General features: G+C 37.8%; 3 protein-coding genes and 1 long non-coding RNA gene across 5 annotated transcripts; 2 read left to right on the top strand and 2 right to left on the bottom strand.

Annotated features, from left to right (window-relative positions):
* The first annotated feature begins 4,200 nt into the window (after nt 1-4,200).
* On the top strand, nt 4,201-8,756 carry LOC308411408. The gene is made up of 4 exons (XR_013974367.1): nt 4,201-4,681; nt 5,216-5,262; nt 5,634-5,726; nt 7,497-8,756. It is a non-coding gene; the product is annotated as an uncharacterized lncRNA (long non-coding RNA).
* Nucleotides 8,757-11,931: 3,175 nt separating this feature from the next.
* LOC308411637 (NF-kappa-B inhibitor-interacting Ras-like protein 2) lies at nt 11,932-14,554 on the bottom strand. The gene is made up of 2 exons (XM_080905605.1): nt 14,392-14,554; nt 11,932-13,430 (listed from the first exon to the last, which is right to left on the bottom strand). The coding sequence occupies exons 1-2, from the start codon at nt 14,521-14,523 to the stop codon at nt 13,188-13,190; spliced, it is 375 nt and encodes a 124-aa protein (XP_080761731.1). The 5' UTR covers nt 14,524-14,554; the 3' UTR covers nt 11,932-13,187.
* Nucleotides 14,555-14,733: 179 nt separating this feature from the next.
* Nucleotides 14,734-18,432, bottom strand: nkiras2 (NFKB inhibitor interacting Ras-like 2). Of its 2 annotated transcripts, none has more exons than XM_080905102.1 (4): nt 18,343-18,377; nt 17,782-17,936; nt 17,143-17,384; nt 14,734-16,181 (listed from the first exon to the last, which is right to left on the bottom strand). In XM_080905102.1, exons 2-4 carry the CDS (start codon nt 17,873-17,875, stop codon nt 15,939-15,941), a joined length of 579 nt encoding a protein of 192 aa, XP_080761228.1. In that variant the 5' UTR covers nt 17,876-17,936; nt 18,343-18,377; the 3' UTR covers nt 14,734-15,938. The 2 variants fall into 2 exon arrangements, with proteins under 2 accessions (XP_080761228.1, XP_080761227.1); XM_080905101.1 differs by having other exon boundaries at nt 14,735-16,181; nt 17,782-17,904; nt 18,343-18,432.
* dnajc7 (DnaJ (Hsp40) homolog, subfamily C, member 7) lies at nt 18,405-24,571 on the top strand. The gene is made up of 14 exons (XM_080905100.1): nt 18,405-18,496; nt 19,230-19,318; nt 19,461-19,585; nt 19,974-20,087; nt 20,345-20,419; nt 20,573-20,691; nt 21,176-21,329; nt 21,459-21,623; nt 21,742-21,833; nt 21,993-22,066; nt 22,226-22,372; nt 22,709-22,861; nt 22,984-23,046; nt 23,166-24,571. The coding sequence occupies exons 1-14, from the start codon at nt 18,423-18,425 to the stop codon at nt 23,201-23,203; spliced, it is 1,482 nt and encodes a 493-aa protein (XP_080761226.1). The 5' UTR covers nt 18,405-18,422; the 3' UTR covers nt 23,204-24,571.
* The last annotated feature ends 361 nt before the right edge of the window (nt 24,572-24,932 follow it).

Genomic DNA, 24,932 nt, shown 5'->3' with positions numbered 1-24,932 from the left:
CGAAGAAAAAAATGGCAGAAAACTCAGGAAGATGGTTGCTAATGATTAAACGGTGACAACACAAATGCTTAGAATTCTGAAGATCAATATTTCACTTACAGTTACATTCCATACAGTTGAAAGACGCTTCAGATGTTAACAAAACACCACTCCTTTTAAACACTCTGCCAACTGAAATAAAAGGTGCAGGTTTTCTGGCTTTTCAGAAAGTGTGCAACACCCTCACAGCATCTGCTCATGTGGTATCCCACAGCTACCAGCTTCTATCCATTTCAGGAACAACTTCTTACAGCTAGACCGGTGACACGAAGTATAGGTGGGAAAGCAAATGGAAACAGTTTACAGCTACTGTGTCTGGGCACTGCTGCATTTGTGGCACACAGAGGAGCGATAGAGTAATATACCTGAGTGGCTGATATGGTTTAGAGACAAACTAATCTTCTTTATCTTCAGATGAGTCTCCACAGATGGCCAAAATAATACATTGTATTACCTCCAGCAGTTGCGAAAGATTTAATGCCAAACAATGAGTCCTCCTGGATTGTGGAACAGCAGATCACTGCTCTTCCACATTTAATATGTATTTGCCAAAATGAGACACTGTTGCCTGTCTGTGCTGTTCTTATTGAAGCCAGCTTTGAAATACCGAAACCAAGCAAAGGAGCATCTGGTCTGGACTCCTCGCGTGAGAGTCGATAATCGTGCATTTAGCTCAGTTTGGTCTGTATTAATTTCCCAGTTTCTTTAATGTTTTATTTGATGAGAAGCCCTTGAATTGTATATTGATGTTTCCCTTTACGCCTCAAGCCAACATGTCAGCCCTTCCTTTGTGGAAACAGCAGATAAGCACAACATTAAGCTGGCCACCTCCTGCCGTGCCAATCAAAGAAAAACCATTGGAGCCTGGCACTTACTAGAGCTCAGTGATATGGGAGAAGGATGCGATGACCTTGCTAAGCTGTGACACTGGTGTGTCTGCCATATTGATCCATTATCTTATCTGACTGCTCTCCAAGGAGAGAGTGACACTCTTGTCTCCTGCTGCGGTCAAACACTGCTCCTTCAGTCAAGAGTCAAGCTACACTGCTTCTGTGTGTGTGCGTGCATGTGTGTGTTTATGTAGTTTTGTTTGATTTTTAATAATTTATAAGATGAACATTTTCTGTAAGATTGGCCTTAATATTCTTTCCATGAACAATTATACACGTATCTATATTATTTTAAATAAAAATGAAGATAAATATAAAATTTCACATAGTTTAACCTGGTTTTCTTGTTTTATTTTGGATTTTTTTTTTTTAAATTTACATCCTTTACAGCAAATAACTTTTTTAGATTGTATTACTGCTACAACAATATAATATAGTTTTAAAGACAGGAAATGTGACTTCACACACATTTAAGATGAGAAATTTCACAATCGTCACTAGTCAGAATGTAACACAGAAAAACAGCATATTAATAAATAATAATAAATAATATTAATAAACAACAGATAATCCTGATTATATTCAAAACACTGGGATGCTGTTGTGCTGTAAAATAGAAGCATCAATAGTGCCGTATTGATGCCACTGTTTGTGGTACAAAAAAAAACCAAATTGAGACTAGAGTTTGTTAAGCAGTGGAGTAAATCAATTTGTTCTTCAGCTTCCACTTTACTTTATTGATGATAAATGGTCTTTCTATTGACTGGCGAGACGTTTTGTCCGCTTGTTCCCAAGTGTTCGCCAGATGTGTCAAACACTTCCAACAGACTCACTGAATGCACATAAACACATCGTGGTTTAGGACAAAATACGAAAAACAACCTAGATCTTGTCTTTGCGAGGTTCAAAACGCCTTCAGCCTGACTTATTAAGATGAACTTACCCTGTGCTTTCAGGACAAATGCTCTGTCTCACAAGCTCGTGGGCAGTCAGCACAACAACTAGCATGCGACACGACTGATGGCTTAAAAGCAGCTGATATTTACAGCTAGAAGAAGGTCAGTAGCTCAGAGAATAAAGGTGGCACTGATACATAAACTGCTCGTGTTTACTGCTGTGTGGAATTGTTTTGTTACCCTGGTGTTTCGTGATGGTGAAAATGAAAAGAGCATCAGTGCGGCAGCTTCCATAGTGGAAGTTTTTTTTTTGTTTTTCCTTTGAAAAGACGACGGAATTTAAAATGTTATCTATTTTATGGGTCCCCGTGAGAGCTGGATGCTCAACCGCAATCATGAATCACACTGTCATGCATCAGTAAAAGAGTCGATGGTATTGCATTGCCTTGTTGCCCTGTGACTGTGACTAGCAAGTAAAAATCTTCCCTTTTGAGGTTAGTGTTGTCAAAAGGAGGAAGAACATTCATAAATCATCCAAGCAAGTGACAAATCAATCCTTCCACAGTGAATGTTTTAGAATTTGTGTTGTTAAAGTCTTTTTTTCTCTCCCTTTTTCTGTCTTTTATGCGGGTCAATACAGCCACTGAGCTATTACACAGAGAGCCTTTGACAAGAAAACATATTGGCATTTTACAGAAATCTCTTCCTCGCTTTTTGAGCTCAGGGGCATGAAAATTAACACCATTGTGTACTGTCCTCGCCCAAATGTATCACTGAACCACTGGATCAATTCTAGGCCATTAAAAAGAACATGATTGAAATGAGATGGTACATGATAACACCCTCAGGGGGAAACTAAGGTGAGTGTAATATAATTTCTTAAATGTTCCACTTGAGGTTTTCTCATTATCTTGCATTAACCTTTCCAGTCAACATGCCTGTTTGGAGCCGGCAGATCATTTCCTTTGCTGAAATTTCCAGACCCTGTCTAACTGACATTGTTTCTGCTAAAACTTCTAAACAACAGATGAATGGAACAAAATTAATTCATGTTCCAGTAACACTTTTTATCTTTAACTTGTTTTAGCTGTAAAATTGCAGATCAAAATCCACTGTATGTTGGTTTTGGTGAAATGTTAGGGCAATGAACCAGTAGTCATTATTGTCCATGCTGCCCAGCATGGACACTAGTAAATTAAAATATTATTCCTGGATGGGGGTCAGACTTAATTGGACAATTGACCTACAAGCAGTTTCCTGACCTTCATGACAAATGAAAGAGACATAATGTTTTCAGTTGAGTCACAGTGTTGAATTTTTATTTTATCATTTTCATTGTAATTTTAAAAATGATGCCCAAAGAGAAATCAGTGCAATTAGGCTGGAGAAAAAAAAGCTATCAGAGAGGTGAATGCACTGCCCGGGTCAGATACACAAACAGACCAGAGAGACCACAGGAGGACACTAAAGTGCATTGTGACAGAATTATTTCCACAGGCAAGAGGACCAAATTTGACTTTTCCGGAAAGCATCTAAAAGACTTTGTAGAGTTCTGGGAAAAAAAATCTTTGGACAATAAGAAAACAATAAGAATTTGTATTACAATGGAAAGAGAAAAATATGAAGAGGGAGAGAAACAGCTGATGATCCAAGGCATACGCCATTATCATTCAACTTGAGGCAATGTATGCTGGCAACGTTATATATGGCTGCCAATAGAACCACTTCACTAATGATGTTATCGCTAATAAATGGCACAGGATGAATCCTGAAGTCTACACACCTATACTCTTTATCCAGATTTGGCCAAATGCTTAAAACTGATCAGTGTTTCATGAAGCAAATGGATAGTGACCCAAAGTGAAATGCAAATGCAGCCCAAGAGTTTCTCAAGGTGAAGAAATGGAATACTTTTTAGTAGCTCAGTCAGTCAGTCCCAACAGAGCTTGATTTTTGGTTAATAGATGGAAAACTGAATACAAAAAGACCCATAAACAAGCACAACTAAAGGTGGCTGCAGTAAAGGCCTGGCAGAGCCTCTCAAAGGAGAAAACACAGCGTTTATCTACATGGGTTTAAGACTTTAGGTAGTCACTGACTGCCAAAGATTTTCGTCCAAGTATTAAAAACAATTCTTATATCTAAAATTATGTTAGTGTGGCCAATTAAAAATGTCTCCAACTTCTAAAAATCTGTACATCAATCACATTGGTTGTTTGATTTAACACCCGCTTATGTTGTGTACTGAGGCAAAATTACAAGTTCAAAACTCATGGACTTAACCGGAAACCCTCCCATGAAACACAGAGTGGAATTTATTGATTTACATCGGCAGAAAACTTTGTGCCTCACATAGACAAAAACTGCCTTTAAAAAACAATGTCTGTCTTCAGTAAACAAAAGTGTTTGCTACGTAGTTTTTGGTTATAGGCTAAAGTGCAAATCCTGTCTCAATCTATTCACATAGTTCAGAACATAACTGCAGAAAATCAATTGCTGCTTTTTGTTTTTATTGTGCTGGACAAACTTGACTCTATGATGTGGATTCCAGTATGTCCAGATGTATATACACTCAAAAAAGTGAAATTTGGTGGTTATTGCATTTACAAGACTCTAACATGTAATTTGAACACAATGAATTTATGTTTCTAAGGTGAACGTAATAAAATCATATAAGATCTACAAGAAATTTACCAACTTAGCGCCTCTTAAATTTATTCTTGTTGATATGACATGATAAAATCTAACAAGAGTGGTTAGCTGCCTTAAAGACTCGCGATATCACAAGATCACGTGAGATTCTAAACAACAAGAGGCAGGAAAGCACATGGTTTGCTTCACGGTCATCTTGGAAAGGTAAGAGTGAATCTATCTTCATCCATCTTGATGAAAATACTTTTTGCACAAAGGTATCATTAGTTTGTCGATTCTTTTCAGTTCTATTTATTCACATTTGTTTTTTTGTTTTTAAAAAAAAAATCTGTTTGTTTATGCCATTCTAGCTAGCTAACACGTTAGTGCAAGAATATAGCACAATGTCATGCTAGCATGATAGCCTAATATGAAAGACTTAGCTACTCCAAATATAGATATTGTTTATAACTTAACCTCTGCACATAAGCTAGTTTGGCTCTACCACAGAGACTGTTGTGATAAATTTACATTTTACGTGTGGGTTGTTGAAATTTGTAAGTTTGTAAGTTGCAACTGATGGACAGTGGTTTGTTTAACAATTTATGTGTTTTTAGTACACTGAGGAGGAAAGACAAAACATGAACAGATATGTTTTCCTGTTTTTTAATTTTTTTGAAATTAAATATTTTTCTACTTAATAAAGTTGGAGACTTGCAGTTCCCTCCTGTAAAGATAATAAATGTTTAATCTTATCAGGTGGTGAAAGGTCTGGAGAGCTGGCAGGCCAGTTCATCAAATTCATGGTGAGCTAATATTTTTCTTAAAAATTATCACATTCCCATGTTAAAAATGTAATATATTCATTTGTAAGTGACATATAGTTTTGAGACCAAGAAACCATTGCATTCTGATTTTATGTACACATCATCTAAACTTTCTTGAATTGGGGGTATGGCATGATTAAATTAATACACAAATTACAAAACAATATTAAAATGACAGACTTGTCTAAAATGCATAAATACTATTTGAAAAGATTAAGACCGTAAAACAATAGCCTCTGTATTTCTCATAAATTCCTGGTAATTCAACTAAAAGTTCTTTAATCCCACTGCTAGGTCGTTGAGATGGATTTCCGTATATATTTGTTTTTTTTCCCCCTCTGTGTATGAAGACTGATGCTGTTGAAATCAGAAGAGAATACATCGCCAAAGGTCTTTGCGTGTACCTGAATGAAGATCCTGAGAAGCTGGTGAAGAATTACCTGGTATTTTAACTTGCCTGTATCCTTAACTAAGGAGATGATCAAAGATAAGCTTGAACTACATACAAAAAGTTTCAGGGGATGGGGTTTTCCTATAAATTACCGGTGGCTGTAAAAAATACCTTTTAAAATAGGAAAAGTAAGAGCTTTAAGTTTCTCACTGGATACTACACACACCATTTTTGAGTGTTTTATACTATCATTATTATAATATCATTATAATAACCTCATTCATACACACATTCATAAAAGATTTTTATGTAACATTTACACTTCAATGGATGTATCAGGAGCAACTTGGGGTTCAGTATGTTACCCATTGATAGTTTTAGTATCAGATTAGAGAAGCCAGGGATTAAACCAGTAGACAACTTGCTCTACCTCCTGTGCCACAGTCACCCCTATTAGGGCTGCTCGATTATGGCAAAAATGATAATCACAATTATTTTCACTGAAATTGAGATCACGATTATTTGACGATATTTATTTAACCCTTTAAGACCTACTATAGAACCAAGTCCACCAGAGCTTATATTATTTTTTTTTTACATGCTGTAGTGCCATTTGTGGGAGCATTTCAAGTTGCTATACATCAATACAACTGTTATAGCCCATATTTTAATAATATGTATGCATTAAGTCCATAGTAATTACATAAATTGCAAAAAAGTGCAATAAACTAAAAAAAATTGAAAATCGCTTTTGTTTTGTTTACATATATTTCTACTTGGAGAAATTTAAGAGGTTTATCCCTCAAAACTTTAAATACAATAAAGTTGCAAAAAATAGTTTCCCACCACAGGAAATTTATTTTAAGTGTCTTCATAGTTTTATTTTGGAGATACAGCAATTTTTATATACTGCAGGAAAAACAAAAAACAATCCTATGATGCAAATTTGCAAAGAAAACAGCATGTGCATCATTTCACTGTGGGAAGTGTTACGAACAGCTGATAGGAACGGCAAAGCCTGTTTCTGGAATATTATGTTTTTGTTCCTGCAAGCGCTTTTTATGCAATTTTTGCAAAGCTATATGTGGAACGAAACCGTGACCGAGGACAAGCTGATGGCATAAGATGTAAGTACAACTCCTCCGGTTTCATATGCAAAACAAATTATTGCGCTAGCTTACACGGTTCGGGTTCTACAGTGATTTAAAAATAGTTACGCAAAACGGAGCGTGCTGCTCTGACCGGCTTTAAAGGGTTAACAATGACTTTAAAAAAATAATATAAAATGGTGTGCAACACCACTGAAGTTTTTTTTTTTTAAACTCTCTTTTCAACCAACGGCAGTCACTCTCCAAATAACTTCTGCTTAGCTTTCCGAGCTTCCCTCGGGTCCTCTTAATCAGCGGTCTCCAACCTTTTTTGCGCCACGGACCGGTTTATGCCCGACAATATTTTCACGGACCGGCCTTTAAGGTGTCGCGGATAAATGAGGGAGGGGCTAATAATCGGCTCAGTCATTTTTAATGATCGTTGAAAGCCCAGATCGTAATCGTGATTAAAATTCGATTAATTGAGCAGCCCTAACCCCTATCACAAGATTTTGAAAGACAGGACATTGTTGAGGTATTGAATGAACTTCTCATGAGTCAGGAAAAATATCGGGCAGTCAATTTTGATTACATTTACATTATTATAAGGCTTGAATGAATAAAGCTTTTAGGTATTTTACATTAATGTAAAACAGATATTTACTTTTAAAACTGTTTGCAATGGACATTAGTGAGAAATCATTATCTCTTTTTTGTTTGTTTTATTGTCACAGGAAGTTGATAAAAAGCATCGCCACTGCCATAGCAGAGACAGTCTTTGGAATCTGTGTCATTCGGTCAGAGGGTGCGGAGCCTGGCGATGACCCTCAGGATGTTGTGATTGTTCTAGAGGGGGTGGAAGTGATGGGTGAGTTGGGCAATGTAGTTTTTGCAGTGACAATGTTGCTTGGTCTGGTCTATTCACTGAACCTGAGCTACCCTCTGGAACTCAGGTACACCTTTGAGGTCCTGCAGAAGATTCTTATGGAATTAGATGCACACGAACTATCCAACAGCACACAAAGTACAGGTTCTCAAAACACTATTTTCTCGTTGAGAAATGTTCCCATTACAACAGCTACACCATGTATCTGGACCATGAACCTAAAATAATTGCAGATATTTTCTTTTTTGAAAGTGCATCTGTTGACCTTCAAAGTAGTTGTATTGGTCATCGGAAAATCACCTGCTTCAGCCATTCATTGTTGTTAAAAAATTGTTTTAACAGGTTAACTTTCCACTTTGTCCACTACTTTTTTTCTGTTATGTAACTTGTACTTGCATTTCATGTATTCTTTATACATTATGTGAAATTTGCTATAAATTCAATAAATTGGAGAAAACAAAAAGATGTGTATGACAAATTTTTATTTACCTTTTAGATGTAATAGTGAAATGTATGTTAACCAGACTCTAGACTTTGTTAAATGCTCCAAAAAATTACTCTTTAAATTAACTTAAAATAATCATGGAAAGAATTTCCACGTGATTAAATTGCTTTCTATTAGCATTAAAGACTTGTGTTGGAATAACTTAATTTGTATGAGTTGGTTCAACTCAATTAACTTAAGCTGGGACCAAATTTAGTAAATTAGTTGGAGAAAACCTACTGAATTGAGTTGGAACAAAACTCTTTAAGTTGGATCAACACTATTAAAATATATTGGATCAAAATGCAGTAAATACGTTGATTCATCAATCTTTAATTAAGTTGGTCCAACTTGAGTGCATTAAGTTGGAGTAACAGAATTGCATAATGCTAAAATAAAGCAATTTAATCACGTGGAAATTCTTTCCATGATTTTTTTATGTTCATTTAAAGAGTTATTTTTTTGAGTGTAGATCCTAGTGTGATGTTAAAAAAAGTGTATGTTTCTGTTCTGTGTACTGTTTGTTTGTATATGTGTTTTTCTGGCTGCTGTTACAACCAAATTTCAATTAAAGGATTATTCTATCTTATTCTACAGTTCCTTACAGTGACCACTGGAGGGCACCAAATTCTCCTATTTCAGTGTGTATGTTTCAACACTAGCATCCCCAGGCTTCTACCTTTCTACCTATAAAACCCGGAGAGCAGCCAAATGGCTTTTAGCTAAGCTTTAGCTTCAGCCAAGTGGGAGCTAAATTGGCTAGTCATTCATATGTATATTGGGTCGTTATCTGGGAATTCTGGAGGGAGGGGAGTGGGGGTGTGTGATTGAGGGCGTGGGGGAGCTGCTAAAAGCTGTGCACTTCCTTTTGTGTTTCATCTTGATGCATTCTCAATCATCCAGGGAAATAAATCTCCAAAAGTCACCAACTTGGAGTGTTTCAGTTTGCCATCTTAGGGAGAAATCAACACACATGGGTGTATGTCCTTTGTTGCTCAGATTTATTGATAAAAACAGTACAAAAAACCAACCATTTGTACACATATTTACAAATAATAATAAAAAGTGAGTGAGTACAAACAATTCAACATTTTCAGCAATCACTCACAATCCTGGCACTGCCATGGTATCTGTAGTCTGCATTTACCACATGTGTATCTTTTGCAGTGAACACATCGCACAGTGGCATGATTGTTCTTGCAGTTGTGTTTGACCTGACACGTGGCTCTTTTTCCAGGGCTAGGTGTGGAGGGTTGTGTCCGAAGCAACTGTTCTTTTCTTGCCTTCTTCGCAGCTACATGAGAGCGAGCCAACTCTGTTGCAAGCGCCACCAGGAAGTCCACCCGTCTTTCCTTCGTCCCGGTGCATGCTTGATACAGCACATGTGCATTCAGTGCTGCCATGTCAATCATGTTATAAAACACGGCGACTGGCCAGCACCGTGTTCCTTTGCGGACAGTGTACTCCCGAACCATCTGGTCCATCACATCCACTGTGCGATGTGTTCACTGCAAAAGATACACATGTGGTAAATGCAGACTACAGATACCATGGCAGTGCCAGGATTGTGAGTGATTGCTGAAAATGTTGAATTGTTTGTACTCACTCACTTTTTATTATTATTTGTAAATATGTGTACAAATGGTTGGTTTTTTGTACTGTTTTTATCAATAAATCTGAGCAACAAAGGACATACACCCATGTGTGTTGATTTCTCCCTAAGATGGCAAACTGAAACACTCCAAGTTGGTGACTTTTGGAGATTTATTTCCCTGGATGATTGAGAATGCATCAAGATGAAACACAAAAGGAAGTGCACAGCTTTTAGCAGCTCCCCCACGCCCTCAATCACACACCCCCACTCCCCTCCCTCCAGAATTCCCAGATAACGACCCAATATACATATGAATGACTAGCCAATTTAGCTTCCACTTGGCTGAAGCTAAAGCCTAGCTAAAAGCCATTTGGCTGCTCTCCGGGTTTTAAAGGTAGAAAACGCCAAATGGCGATCCGTGGGGGTTTAAGTGTCAATCAAGGACTGCACAGTCCCTGATTTCAATGGTACGTTGGTCTATGTAGGTTCTCATTCATGCAAGTCGTGGCGGTCTTAAGCAGTGTTGGTCAAGTTACTTGAAAAAAGTAATCAGTAACTAATTACTGATTACTTCCCCAAAAAAAGTAATCCCGTTACTTTACTGATTACTTATTTTCAAAAGTAATTAATTACTTAGTTACTTTTTAAAAACACGATTTACAACCTGAAGAGGTGATAAAGCATAGATCTTTCAGCCCAATTCTACTTTTTCTGCATAATCCATCATACAAAATGTAATCAAATGGAGAGGTACCTTTTGATAAAAACTTGTTTTATCAGTTTTAATCTTTTAACTTTATGCATCAAGCAAAATTTTAATTATATGCAACATTCTCTGACTTGAATAAATTAGTTTAACATTTAAACCTATTTTCTGCACATTCCAGCACATAAAATAAAATATTTTTTGTGTTTACACTCACTCTTTCAAATAGATGCAAGTAAAACACAGCAGAAAATAAATAAAGTCAAAGACTCAGCGGTCCCGTTGCTCTATTTTCACCTGTAAAGCAGAACTGCGGTAGGCGGAGGTTTACCCTGGTGCAGGTGTGCCACGGTCAGTTGAAGAATCCGCGAGTTTCTCTGTGAGTTTCCCATTACGTCATTGCGCACTCGGTGCTTGCTTGGAAGGGGTTTTTTCGCTGTAAAAAGAAGTTTTCTTCCCACGCACGATGGACACTAATGTTTTTGTCACTTTTTATGGAATCAAACTCAAAGTAAGGTCAATACTTCCACGCTTTAAACGCTGCACGCTCATACTCTCTCCCACAATCGATATATGATCCATTGTTGATCTGCACACAGCTGTTGTCACTAACGACGCACTCGCTTACATCACTGTCGTGAGACATTCTCGCAAAAATCACGGTTTTAGTAACGCAGCGTTTCTACGGGAAAGTAACGGTAATCTAATTACCGTTTTTGCAATAGTAATCCCTTACTTTACTCATTATTTGAAAAAGTAATCAGATTACAGTAACGCGTTACTGCCCATCTCTGGTCTTAAGTGCTTGAGTTGAAGGGAGCTGCATTTTTTAAGCTTCTCCAAGCAGGCTCACCTCTCATCTAAAAAGTCTCTCCAGTTCTAAAAGCCCACAGTCACATTGATAATCATTGACCCACCCTGTCACTCACATTTAAGTCCACCAGCTCTAAGGCACTCTCGAGAGGCGTTTCAACCCACACTCATGTAACCTAAAGGACTCCAATTAGAGGTGAAACATCTTAAAGGCGTGGGCAATTAATTTTCCTAAGGGGCCACATGAGAAACTGGGACTGTTGTGGAGTGCCACCCACATCACTCGTGGTCCTTCAAATGCCATGAGTCTATTTTCAAGCGTGTGAAGACAACAAACATGTTTTAACTGATATTAGATGTGACTTGTGATAATCAATTAGCTACAGTTGAAAGTCAAATGAAAGTAGGGTCTTTTTACAAAACCATGTGAAAAATCCTGTTTAACCACAAGATCAGAGACTTCTGCAATAAAATAAGTGACAGCAGAGGTTGCTTTTACTCAAAATTTCTAAATCAGATTAAATCTTCAGTCTTCAATTCCAGCTTCTGTTTTTTGAGTTTTACATCTTACTGACACAATTTTGTAAATAGAAAAGTAGAAATAAGAAGAACGGTGCAGAAAATAGCAAACAGAAAAATAGAATGACACCTGTTCTATGTTGAATTACCTAACCCACAACCACAAATTCTAATTAGGCACAGTCAAAGGCTTTAATCTGTTTACAAAACATGCAAACATCTCAAAAAAGCACATTTTCAGGATATTTATACATAAAGGTTAATCTTCACAAGAAAAAAAAGCTGCATGATATAGTGTTGACAGACCCTGGAACTGACAAATTTTCACATTTCCCCATTTTAGTGAAACTAACATTAAAAGCTGCTCATACATGACTTCATGCTACACCAGTCCAGTGATAGGTTCTACTTTACACCTCAGAAGAAAAAAAACCCCAATACACCGATTTCATCAGTGACGAATGAATCGTGTTGACATTGAAATGGAATTTAACTAAATCGAGTGTTCTCTTTTACATGCAACAAGAAAAAGTAGCACTTCAGCCTGCAGAAACACTGAAATATCATCTGACCATCTTGTAGTCAGACTCATCACACCCGTACAGAAAGCTAAATGTGATAAAGAATCTGAGTGATTCACGTGACAATATTAAACAGTAAATCTCAGCAACAAACGTGTAAGGTGTAACAAATCTCCACATCAACAGACAGGACAGTTTATGTACAATATAAATAATGCATCTATGAAACCCTTTCAGTCATCATTCCTTTTCCAATATGATATTCAGCATTTGTGTGATGCAGTTATTGGGTAACATTTGAAACTGCTGCCATTTTTGGTTCAGTCCGTGTATACATTTAGTGCACAGGTTTACCGAAAGAAAAAAAAAAGTAGCCAGTGTACAAACTATGTGTAAGGTCCTTCGTCATCATTACAGTGAGCCTCAAGTGACTATGATAGCTTAAATCTCTGGAATCTCAAATATAAACTGAGATCAAAATGATGATTGTCAGTAGATCAAGAGCTACAGTATGTAGCTCTAAATCACACAGTCTATCGCACATGTTTATCAATGCAGGTGAAACAGTTTGAACATTTTTCTACCTGGAAAAAATGGGAATTATTTGAGAACGGGAAATGTGATACATATACAGATGACAGAGACATAAAGAATTTACAAAAATCATAATTAGTTAAGAATTTTGTTTTTAACAAATATGAAATGCAGGTGTTTTATTAATATTAACAGTGCTCTCTGTTTACAAAGATCCATACAATCATCCTGCCTTCCTTCTCAACATAATTTCTCTGCCTTCTCAAATTTTTACTAAGTCAATCCTTCATGTTGATAAAATATATATGTTTTAATAAAACAGGGTTTCCTTTAACATGCCTCCCCTTTCAAAAGCTGTTTCGGATATTTTAGCTATCTGTTGAACCACTGCCCTTATTCTTATTGCGGCTGAGAGGGAAAGTGGACTTGCTCTGTGGCTGGGTCATTTTGCTGGCGAGGTAGACAAAGGGTTCAATGAGTGTACGTCGGTCCACTACAGACACCTCCCACAGACGCACCTTCTCATTCTTCGCCCAATTCTGGGCCACGTTCAAGTCAACTCTCCTCTCTTCCTGCTTGTCCAGTTTATTACCCAGCACAACAATGGTTACCTATAGATCAGATTATCAAGTTAGTTCCACATTAGTCACTGTACAACTCTTCACATTGTGCTTCATGACAGCTGCTGTGGCTTCAGATACAGCAGATTGTCTGGTGAAAATTAAATATGACTGGGAGGAAACAATATTCAAATTAATAATTTAGAAATATCATCCCAGGACATAGGGCAGATGAATCAATATCTGGCATCTCTGGCTTGCTTGCTTCTTTAATATCCCAGAGACCTGTATCAGACCCAAAAAGCTCTCGAACTGCTGTGTCATGAATTTATAAAGGCTTGTCATCCCTCTTTAAGTGCACATTAATGAAACATGACCCCCAAAGCAAGGCTACAACAATGACTAAAGCCTGACAACTAATGTTACAATATTAAATAACAATGCATTCTGCATACTGGTGCAGAATATTCTGCAGCTTTATGTATTCTATATTGTACTGTTTTTATCCATCCATTTTCTTTCCCTTATCCAATTTAGGGGACAGCCTGGACAGGCCCTCAGTTTAACACAAGGCAAATAGAGAGATAAACAACCAGTCACACTCACATTTACACATAATGGCAATTTAGAATCACCAATTAACCTAACTCATGCATGTCTTTGGACTGTGGGAAACTAGACAACCCAGAAAGAACCCAAGCAAAGATGGGCAGACAGTCACACAGAAAGGCTGGTGGATTAAAACCTAAGACCTCCTTACTGTGAAGCAACCATGCTAATCACTACACCACCTATACTAAACCTTTTTATGTATATCTATTTATTAAAAAATAGTGATATATTAGATATCACATATATTAGATGAGCCACACTTTGAGCAGAATATTTATGAGGTTTTTAATAAACATAACTTCTTCTATTCTGAAATTACTAGAACAGAACAAGTAACTGTGAGGTGTACCAATCAAAACCCATGCCCTCACTATACACATTAATTGTATTTACTGCTTACCTCTTTCTTGTCTCTGTGGCGATCAATGTCTTTCTTAAGGGCCTCCATTCGTTTAAAGGACTCTTTACTATCAATGCTGTAGACTAGTACGAAGCCATCAGCAAAAGTGTAGTAATGTCGGGGAAACTCCATCCCATCCCGGAGTCCACGGGTGTCATAGAGTTTTACATCTTACTGACACAATTTTGTAAATAGAAAAGTAGAAATAAGAAGAACGGTGCAGAAAATAGCAAACAGAAAAATAGAATGACACCTGTTCTATGTTGAATTACCTAACCCACAACCACAAATTCTAATTAGGCACAGTCAAAGGCTTTAATCTGTTTACAAAACATGCAAACATCTCAAAAAAAGCACATTTTCAGGATATTTATACATAAAGGTTAATCTTCACAAGAAAAAAAAGCTGCATGATATAGTGTTGACAGACCCTGGAACTGACAAATTTTCACATTTCCCCATTTTAGTGAAACTAACATTAAAAGCTGCTCATACATGACTTCATGCTACACCAGTCCAGTGATAGGTTCTACTTTACACCTCAGAAGAAAAAAAAACCCAATACACCGATTTCATCAGTGACGAATGAATCGTGTTGACATTGAAATGGAATTTAACTAAATCGAGTGTTCTCTTTTACATGCAACAAGAAAAAGTAGCACTTCAGCCTGCAGAAACACTGAAATATCATCTGACCATCTTGTAGTCAGACTCATCACACCCGTACAGAAAGCTAAATGTGATAAAGAATCTGAGTGATTCACGTGACAATATTAAACAGTAAATCTCAGCAACAAACGTGTAAGGTGTAACAAATCTCCACATCAACAGACAGGACAGTTTATGTACAATATAAATAATGCATCTATGAAACCCTTTCAGTCATCATTCCTTTTCCAATATGATATTCAGCATTTGTGTGATGCAGTTATTGGGTAACATTTGAAACTGCTGCCATTTTTGGTTCAGTCCGTGTATACATTTAGTGCACAGGTTTACCGAAAGAAAAAAAAAAGTAGCCAGTGTACAAACTATGTGTAAGGTCCTTCGTCATCATTACAGTGAGCCTCAAGTGACTATGATAGCTTAAATCTCTGGAATCTCAAATATAAACTGAGATCAAAATGATGATTGTCAGTAGATCAAGAGCTACAGTATGTAGCTCTAAATCACACAGTCTATCGCACATGTTTATCAATGCAGGTGAAACAGTTTGAACATTTTTCTACCTGGAAAAAATGGGAATTATTTGAGAACGGGAAATGTGATACATATACAGATGACAGAGACATAAAGAATTTACAAAAATCATAATTAGTTAAGAATTTTGTTTTTAACAAATATGAAATGCAGGTGTTTTATTAATATTAACAGTGCTCTCTGTTTACAAAGATCCATACAATCATCCTGCCTTCCTTCTCAACATAATTTCTCTGCCTTCTCAAATTTTTACTAAGTCAATCCTTCATGTTGATAAAATATATATGTTTTAATAAAACAGGGTTTCCTTTAACATGCCTCCCCTTTCAAAAGCTGTTTCGGATATTTTAGCTATCTGTTGAACCACTGCCCTTATTCTTATTGCGGCTGAGAGGGAAAGTGGACTTGCTCTGTGGCTGGGTCATTTTGCTGGCGAGGTAGACAAAGGGTTCAATGAGTGTACGTCGGTCCACTACAGACACCTCCCACAGACGCACCTTCTCATTCTTCGCCCAATTCTGGGCCACGTTCAAGTCAACTCTCCTCTCTTCCTGCTTGTCCAGTTTATTACCCAGCACAACAATGGTTACCTATAGATCAGATTATCAAGTTAGTTCCACATTAGTCACTGTACAACTCTTCACATTGTGCTTCATGACAGCTGCTGTGGCTTCAGATACAGCAGATTGTCTGGTGAAAATTAAATATGACTGGGAGGAAACAATATTCAAATTAATAATTTAGAAATATCATCCCAGGACATAGGGCAGATGAATCAATATCTGGCATCTCTGGCTTGCTTGCTTCTTTAATATCCCAGAGACCTGTATCAGACCCAAAAAGCTCTCGAACTGCTGTGTCATGAATTTATAAAGGCTTGTCATCCCTCTTTAAGTGCACATTAATGAAACATGACCCCCAAAGCAAGGCTACAACAATGACTAAAGCCTGACAACTAATGTTACAATATTAAATAACAATGCATTCTGCATACTGGTGCAGAATATTCTGCAGCTTTATGTATTCTATATTGTACTGTTTTTATCCATCCATTTTCTTTCCCTTATCCAATTTAGGGGACAGCCTGGACAGGCCCTCAGTTTAACGCAAGGCAAATAGAGAGATAAACAACCAGTCACACTCACATTTACACATAATGGCAATTTAGAATCACCAATTAACCTAACTCATGCATGTCTTTGGACTGTGGGAAACTAGACAACCCAGAAAGAACCCAAGCAAAGATGGGCAGACAGTCACACAGAAAGGCTGGTGGATTAAAACCTAAGACCTCCTTACTGTGAAGCAACCGTGCTAATCACTACACCACCTATACTAAACCTTTTTATGTATATCTATTTATTAAAAAATAGTGATATATTAGATATCACATATATTAGATGAGCCACACTTTGAGCAGAATATTTATGAGGTTTTTAATAAACATAACTTCTTCTATTCTGAAATTACTAGAACAGAACAAGTAACTGTGAGGTGTACCAATCAAAACCCATGCCCTCACTATACACATTAATTGTATTTACTGCTTACCTCTTTCTTGTCTCTGTGGCGATCAATGTCTTTCTTAAGGGCCTCCATTCGTTTAAAGGACTCTTTACTATCAATGCTGTAGACTAGTACGAAGCCATCAGCAAAAGTGTAGTAATGTCGGGGAAACTCCATCCCATCCCGGAGTCCACGGGTGTCATAGAAGCGCACCTGCTCTCGTGTGCCACGGTCAGTTTCTATGGAGCCAATATAGATATCCTCAAGGGTCTCCATTGGCTCTGAACCTACCAAGAAATAAACAAAGGTGGACACAAATGATGTGATATGCTGCACAAATATTAAGATGACAACATGCGAGTCTTAGATGTTATAAACTTTTAATACAACTGTTATATACTGTTAACTCACCAAGCGTTGAGTTAATTCATTTAAACTTTATATAGCACCAAATCAATTTTGCTACGTTTTAATCACGATTTCAGTTACGATTACATACTGTCACATTAGTTATAAATAACTAATGGACGACAGAGAGAATACTCACTCAATAACATCAACACTACTGCAAGTCGACAACAAATTATATTATGCTTTGCTGCGATCACTCGGGGATAAACCACATTGACCATACATCATTTGACTCATTGAGGTAATATATGATAATGTAGGGAAGCGACATACCTGCAACATGATTGGCATACAGTAGTTGTTCTAACACAGCCGTTTTTCCTACTGCGGCTTGACCACAAACCACCACTTTACAGCTTTTACCCATGACGGTTTCTCACTCTCCAGTCCGAAAATCTGTTTAGGACAGAAGAAACAAAAAACAAAAACTACCCAATTGATCAAAGCCATTACTTAGAAACAATGCAAAACACAACAACACAGTACGCCTTATTTGGTTTCCTTTGTAGATAAACTGTGCTACTATGCACACTAGCTAACTTACAAGTTAGAAGAGCCCACTGGCAAAAAAAACCCCCTTTTATCTGACATAGTTATTTTAAGTTTTTGCGTCGCAAACGATAGCTAATTTGGAGACGTTTGTACAGAAAATAGCTTAGCATTAGCTTCGGGAAGACACAAAACCACTATATCACAAAACCAGCCATTAATGTTGCCTGTATATGACAAATGCTAGTAAAAACGTGTCTTCAAAAATACACACGCTGATACTTCTGGTTATTTTGCCGACATTTATTTGCTAATTGTCATAATTTCGCTTGAGAAAACGCTTACCTTCCCAAATGTGCTACTTCCTGTTTATGTTGTACGTAACGACTGCAGTATGTAGCCCCGCCTTTCTCATTGACGGCAAAATGGCGACGGAGAGCTGTGATGCTGTGAACATGGACCCTGACATGGAACTGCTCAGCGATGAAGAATTAGAAAGGTGGTGGAAATTACAGCTATGTTGTCAGCGAATGAAAAACGCGTATATCAAAGTCTTTTATTGATATGTGTGCTCAAAAGCCCCCGTCGTGTTAATTTTCTTGTCGCAACATGAGAGCTTACCAGCGCGCTACCGCTAACAGTTTAGCTAAATTTGGCCCTGGAAAGCATCTAGCTCGGTTGCCTTCCACTTTAGCTAGCCCTTGTGTTGGATTTCTGGGTTTCGTTCACAGTAACGTATGTAAGTTGGTGGTTAATCGTTAAGTGTGAAAGTTGATCGGAGTTAAGAGTTTTGCTTTCACATCCCAGAGATGACCAAAGCTGGCTAATTACTTAATGGCACCATTCAGTTAATGAGTGTTCGTGATGTGAAGTATGACAGGCCTCCAAAAAAAGTAACGGCAGTAGCCCTTCAGGATGGTGTCATATGTTCCTGGCTCAGTCTCATTGCTGCGTGTTGGCTGGGAATACGTGCACTCTGTCCTGCTAGTTTGACTTGTTCTATGTTTAGCTAACTCAGTCCAGCAAACTGTCAAATGCACATTGTGTCATTCTTTCTTTACTCGAAAACATGAATATGAAAAAAAGTAATTACCTACCTCTAGTCAAGAAACAATTCAGCAAGTCTACCTCTACTTATCTTACCACCTGTCATGTGTTTTTCTCTTCTCACTTGTTTTAGATTTGCCTGCAAGCTTTATTTGATTTCTTTCTTTTTGCCCATTTCTACACAGGGAAGCAGAGAGCTTCAAAGAACAAGGCAATGCTTTTTATGTCAAGAAGGATTATGCAGAAGCATTCAATTATTACACCAAGGCCATTGGTAATTCTTTCTAAACAATTTCAGTATATATTTCTGTGGATAGAAGCTATGCTAATTTCTCATGTGGATGAGAATTTTAACATTTGCATCCAACATGTCCCTGGTAGAATATTAATAAAATTTTCTTAATTTAACATAACAGATATGTGCCCAAAGAATGCAAGTTACTATGGAAATCGGGCAGCGACACTAATGATGTTGTGCCGGTATAGAGACGCTCTAGAGGATTGCCAGCAAGCAGTACGACTAGACAACACCTTCATCAAGGTGGGTTGAAGAATTAAAGAAATTCCATTCATATATAGATATATAGATATAGATATATAGATATATATAGATATAGATATATAGATAGTAGTGAGGATTTTCCTTTGTAAATATTTCTAACAAGCAATGGCTTTAGAGCAATACAGATTTTCACATAGACTGTAAAAGCTTTTGTTTATTGCAGATCTTGTATAAGTCACCAGTGGTCTATATCTGTAGTATTACAAGGCCAATAAACACATAAGCTCCAGCACTGTTGTTGGTTGTAGTCTAGTAATATATTACATAACAGATAAATATTTTAGAGGCAGTCATATATTTTTAATGATGTTGGTCATTACAGGGTATTATCACTTTAGGCTGTGAACTGTAAATCTTTTACTTACAGGGCCATCTGCGAGAGGGCAAGTGCCACCTGTTGCTTGGGAATGCTATGGCTGCCAGCCGCTGTTTCCAGAGAGTTCTAGAGCTGGAGTCAGACAACAGCCAGGCCCAGCAGGAGGTGAGTTGGCCTCAGTTGCAGAGAGCATGACCTAACAACTTGGACATGATTATCCACTATTAAATTGGCTTTGGCCAAGCCAGTGAAAATAAAGAGCAAAAAAAGGTTTGAATGGAAATCCAGTAGTAGTAGTTCACAATCACTTGTACTTATTCTGACCTGGATTTAATAAGCATGGCACTCAAGAGACTAGCAGTTTCTGAGAAGCACTGAAGTTCTTCCTCATGGTTACTGAATATCATAAATTCCTTTGGCAGGTGAAGAATGCAGAATCTATCCTTGAATATGAGAGAATGGCAGAGATTGGATTTGAGAAGAGAGATTTCAGGATGGTAAGCTACTCATTAGATACAGTTTTAGTTGTTTTTTTGTTTTGTGTGTGTGTGTGTGTTTTATTTGTGAGGTGTGTTATTTGTGAGGTGTATTATGTCATAAATACCTGCCAAGTCAAGCATCACGTACTGCAGGTATCTGCTTGTGTTTAGGTTGTCTTTTGCATGGACCGTGCCTTGGATTCTGCCTCCGCTTGTCACAAGTTCAAGATACTAAAAGCAGAGTGTTTAGCCCTGCTGGGGCGATACCCCGAGGCTCAGTCTGTAGCCAGGTAAGAATGCACACTTGAAAAGATTTATTTATTTTTTGACATTATTGTCAAAGGGATATAATGGGGGAAAAGTCACTGAGGTATGTAGTTGCCCTAACATGAAGTACAACAAAACAGTATGCCTTTCTCAGACAGGGCCACTGAAATGTGCAAGCAGTGATTTCCATGCAGGTTGAAGAACTGTCAGGATGAAAAATCACAGCTGGTCAGGGCACGGATCCTTAAATTTAATCACTCCAGTTTGCCTTGAACATGAAGATTCCTTGTTGTGTTTATATGTAGTGCTTACTATATGTTCTGAATAGTGGGAACAGCGATTGTCATGATTTGACTCTTCTGATCTTTACTAGGTTGTCTGCAATACATTAAACAGTTGAGTTTTCAGAAATGAACTTCTCCTTTGAAGATGGTGTAACAGTACATTTTTTAATGTGATTTACTCTTTTTAATTGCACTTTGCCTGTAATTATCTGTTTGTATCCAGTGATATTCTTCGAATGGACTCCACTAACGCGGACGCTCTGTACGTGCGTGGTCTTTGTCTGTACTATGAGGACTGCATTGATAAGGCTGTGCAGTTCTTTGTCCAGGCCCTGCGTATGGCTCCTGACCACGACAAGGCTCGGCTTGCGTGCAGAGTGAGTAACTCAGTAGCTAACAGCTAACACAAATTTAGCAGGGGGAAAAAAATCTCCTTCACCAGTCTGCTTGAGGTTTCAGTTAGCTCAGAGGAGCTTTTAAAGCTGCTGTATGAATTTTCTACCCAGAATGCCAAAGCGCTAAAAGCCAAGAAGGAGGAAGGAAACAAGGCATTCAAGGAGGGAAACTATGAGGCAGCATGTGAGCTGTACTCTGAGGCGCTAACAATAGACCCTAATAACATCAAGACAAATGCCAAGCTGTACTGTAATAGAGCTACAGTCGGATCAAAGGTAAGACATAACATTAGTTTCATTAAAATATGTCAATTGTAGGCATACAGACACCACAGGTCACTACCTTTTCCTGTCTCTTTGCCTCACATGTTCACATTTTCTTTTTCTTTGAAAGCTCAAGAAACTAGAACAGGCCATTGAAGACTGCACGAAGGCCATCAAACTGGATGAGACCTACATCAAGGCCTATTTAAGGAGAGCACAGTGGTATGCCGAAGATTTTACTTTGTTGTTAGTAGACAGACCAACTTGTATGTCATTTGGTTTCTTTAAGCAGAAGCTTCACTTTTTTACCGACACTTTTGTATTTTATAGTTCAAATTGAGTAATGAATTGACTGAAAGACTTGTGCTTGGTGTCCTGCAGCTACATGGACACGGAGCAGTACGAAGAGGCAGTGCGGGACTATGAAAAGGTTTACCAGACAGAGAAGACAAAAGGTGGGGGCAGAGCAGATATTACCACCTCACAGTGCTCCTTTTCCACATATTGGCACCTTTGGACTAGTATTAAGTTGCCACTTTAGAGACATTACATAACTGTTTTTAATGCAATGCTTACTAATCTACATGCTGTGTGTTTTTGACTTTATTACCTAGAACACAAGCAACTCCTGAAGAATTCCCAGCTGGAACTGAAGAAAAGCAAACGGAAAGATTACTACAAAATCCTCGGGGTGGATAAGAACGCAACAGAAGAGGAGATCAAGAAAGCTTACCGCAAACGGGCACTTTTACATCACCCAGGTGCTTGATTTCTACGTAAAAAGAGAACTAAACATCACATCAATGAAGAGTCCTGAATTGTAGGGGGAAGTTTTTCTGCAGCAAATATGGCCATATAATTTCCAGTGAAAAGATATTTTAAAACATTATTTTAGGGAACTGTTTTTTTTTTTAATCTTATCTTTATTCAGACATTTGAAATGAAAATCAGTTTAGATAATCCTTCAAAATAACTGCCTAAATAAGTGACATGGGTGATTTTTGGTATGGCAGCTGAGCTGTGAGATTTGCTTCTAGAAGGACTTTGATTTAAATTACCAAATATAATACTGCTTTCATTTTCCCCCCTCCCTTTAGACCGTCACAGTGGAGCTAGTGCTGAGGTACAGAAGGAAGAGGAAAAGAAGTTTAAGGAAGTGGGCGAAGCTTTCAGCGTGCTTTCTGACGCAAAGAAAAAGTCTCGCTACGACACCGGACAGGATCTAGAGGATGACGGCATGAACATGGGAGGTGAGCATATGGGCCGACTTCAGTGTGTGAGGTCTCAAGGATGATCAGATTGAAATGATACGAGAAAATTCAGCCAGATAGTTCTGTGTTCATGTCGCTTCTTGTGTTTTCTTTCTTTCCAGATTTTGATGCCAACAACATTTTCAAGGCATTCTTTGGAGGTCCAGGGGGTTTTAGTTTCGAAGGTAACATATGTTCTGTTTGAAAGTAAAAATCTGTCCCTCTGCCAGCCATTTGGAAGGAGTCCCACAATCTGAGAATATCCTAAATGCGCTAATGGTTTTGTTTTTTTTATTATTTTCAGCATCTGGACCTGGAAATTTCTTCTTCCAGTTTGGTTAATTGGAAGAGTCGACTACCTAAACAGTTACTACATCAGGACTTTCCAACAATGTCAACCCCACAACCCATCATCTGTATTTAATAACTGACTGATTTGCAAGTCAGTTTCCTGTATATGCCATTGACTGAATGAATGCAACCCAATGCAGCAAATGCCCGTCTAGCAAAGGACACCAAGTTGGCTCAAACTGAGTTGGTAGTTTTACTGGTTTTGGATTTAGTTTTCTTCCTTCCAGAATTAAACAAACTTGAAAGTCGGTAATGGCTAACAACACTGGTCCAAATAGTCTGGATTTTTCAAATAGGAAAGATTGCACAGCTATTATATTAGAGCTTTTAGGGATCCATGCAGGAAGTGCCATCCTGGGGAAAACTCTCGAGCAAGCTATTATCCTGCTCATCTCAACTTACTGCTGAGGGGGGGTATTCTCTGCATGACAGTTAATAACTTGCTCAGTGATTTGTGATGGAAATCACTGAGCAAGCTGCACCATCCCCGTTTTTTTTTTTTTGGTTTTTTTTGACGAATCTGTCACACAGACAGTTGGCTGCTACGAATTCGCACTGAAAACTGCCTCCTTGTCATAAGCCTTTGGGAGCACTCAATCTTCTTTTTTAAGTTGACAACAGCTGGAGTCTAGACCTACGCATGTAATTCAGCCGAAGCACACTAGAAAGGCGGCAGAGGAGACGGCCGTGCTGGTTTTGTTGTCAGCAAAGTCTCCGTCCCTTCTGTTGTTTCACATTTGATGTTGCCATTCACAGATTGCTGCATTGTACATTTTACTGGAATGTAAAGTGTTGATTTGTGATAATAGTTGAGTTTCTTTTTTTCCATTTTTTTATCGTCATAATGTATATTTATTGTAAATTTGCTGTCTGATATAAACGTCAGCGTAAGATGAAGATGCTCTTCTCCTAAGATTGAAAGAGGCACCCACCATGAACACTACGTTGGGAAAAAAAATAACCAAAAAACCTCAGGAAGATGATTGGTTTGCTAGATCTGCATGGCATTTTAAGCTCAAATCGATTACAGTATACAGTAGAGGTTATTTGACATTGAAGCTGTCTAATTTTATTCAATGCAAGGTGGAGGCATCGAGCAAAAGTGACAACTTTATTGCTCCACATAAAGTGAAATCTGTTTGCTGTTGTCCAAAATGTTCAGGTGCTGTGTGATGATTGAAACGTAGGAATGTTTAATCATTTCCCCATTAGTCCATTGGTGCACTTGAGTATGAAGAGTGTCCTCATTTTGCTCTGATTGTTTTTGCTCTTTATGGTGAGAGTGAGACCATCCACTCTTTTCCCTGGAAAAGTACCAGCCATGACAATAAAGTTGGCCTCCTCTGGGTTTCCCCTAGATTGATATCTTTCTTTTGTTTGGAATCATTAGTTTAGAAGTATTGCATAAAGATACCGTGTGGTTTTACAGATTGCTGTGGGAGTGAGTCCTGCAATCTGGTATCATGCCAAAAAAGTGATGTCCTGTATTTGCCAGAAAAGAATGATGTATCTCGTGAATAGAGCTGCAAACAGTTATTGGGGAAAGTGACTTTTATATGTCTTATTTGTTCTAGTAAAATTTCACGGACATTAAAGATGTCTTTTTCAAAAGAGATCTGACCAAGAGGGCAGCAGAAATTAAAACTTTAAAAATATTTTAAGTTGCCAAAAAAGAACTGGAGTGAGTAAAATGTGAACCATAGAGTGGGGAAAATATCAC

Source organism: Rhamphochromis sp. 'chilingali' (genome assembly GCF_963969265.1).
Source record: "Rhamphochromis sp. 'chilingali' genome assembly, chromosome: 15".
NCBI classification, from domain to species: Eukaryota; Metazoa; Chordata; class Actinopteri; order Cichliformes; family Cichlidae; genus Rhamphochromis; species Rhamphochromis sp. 'chilingali'.
This window is presented reverse-complemented; position numbering and strand designations above follow the sequence as displayed.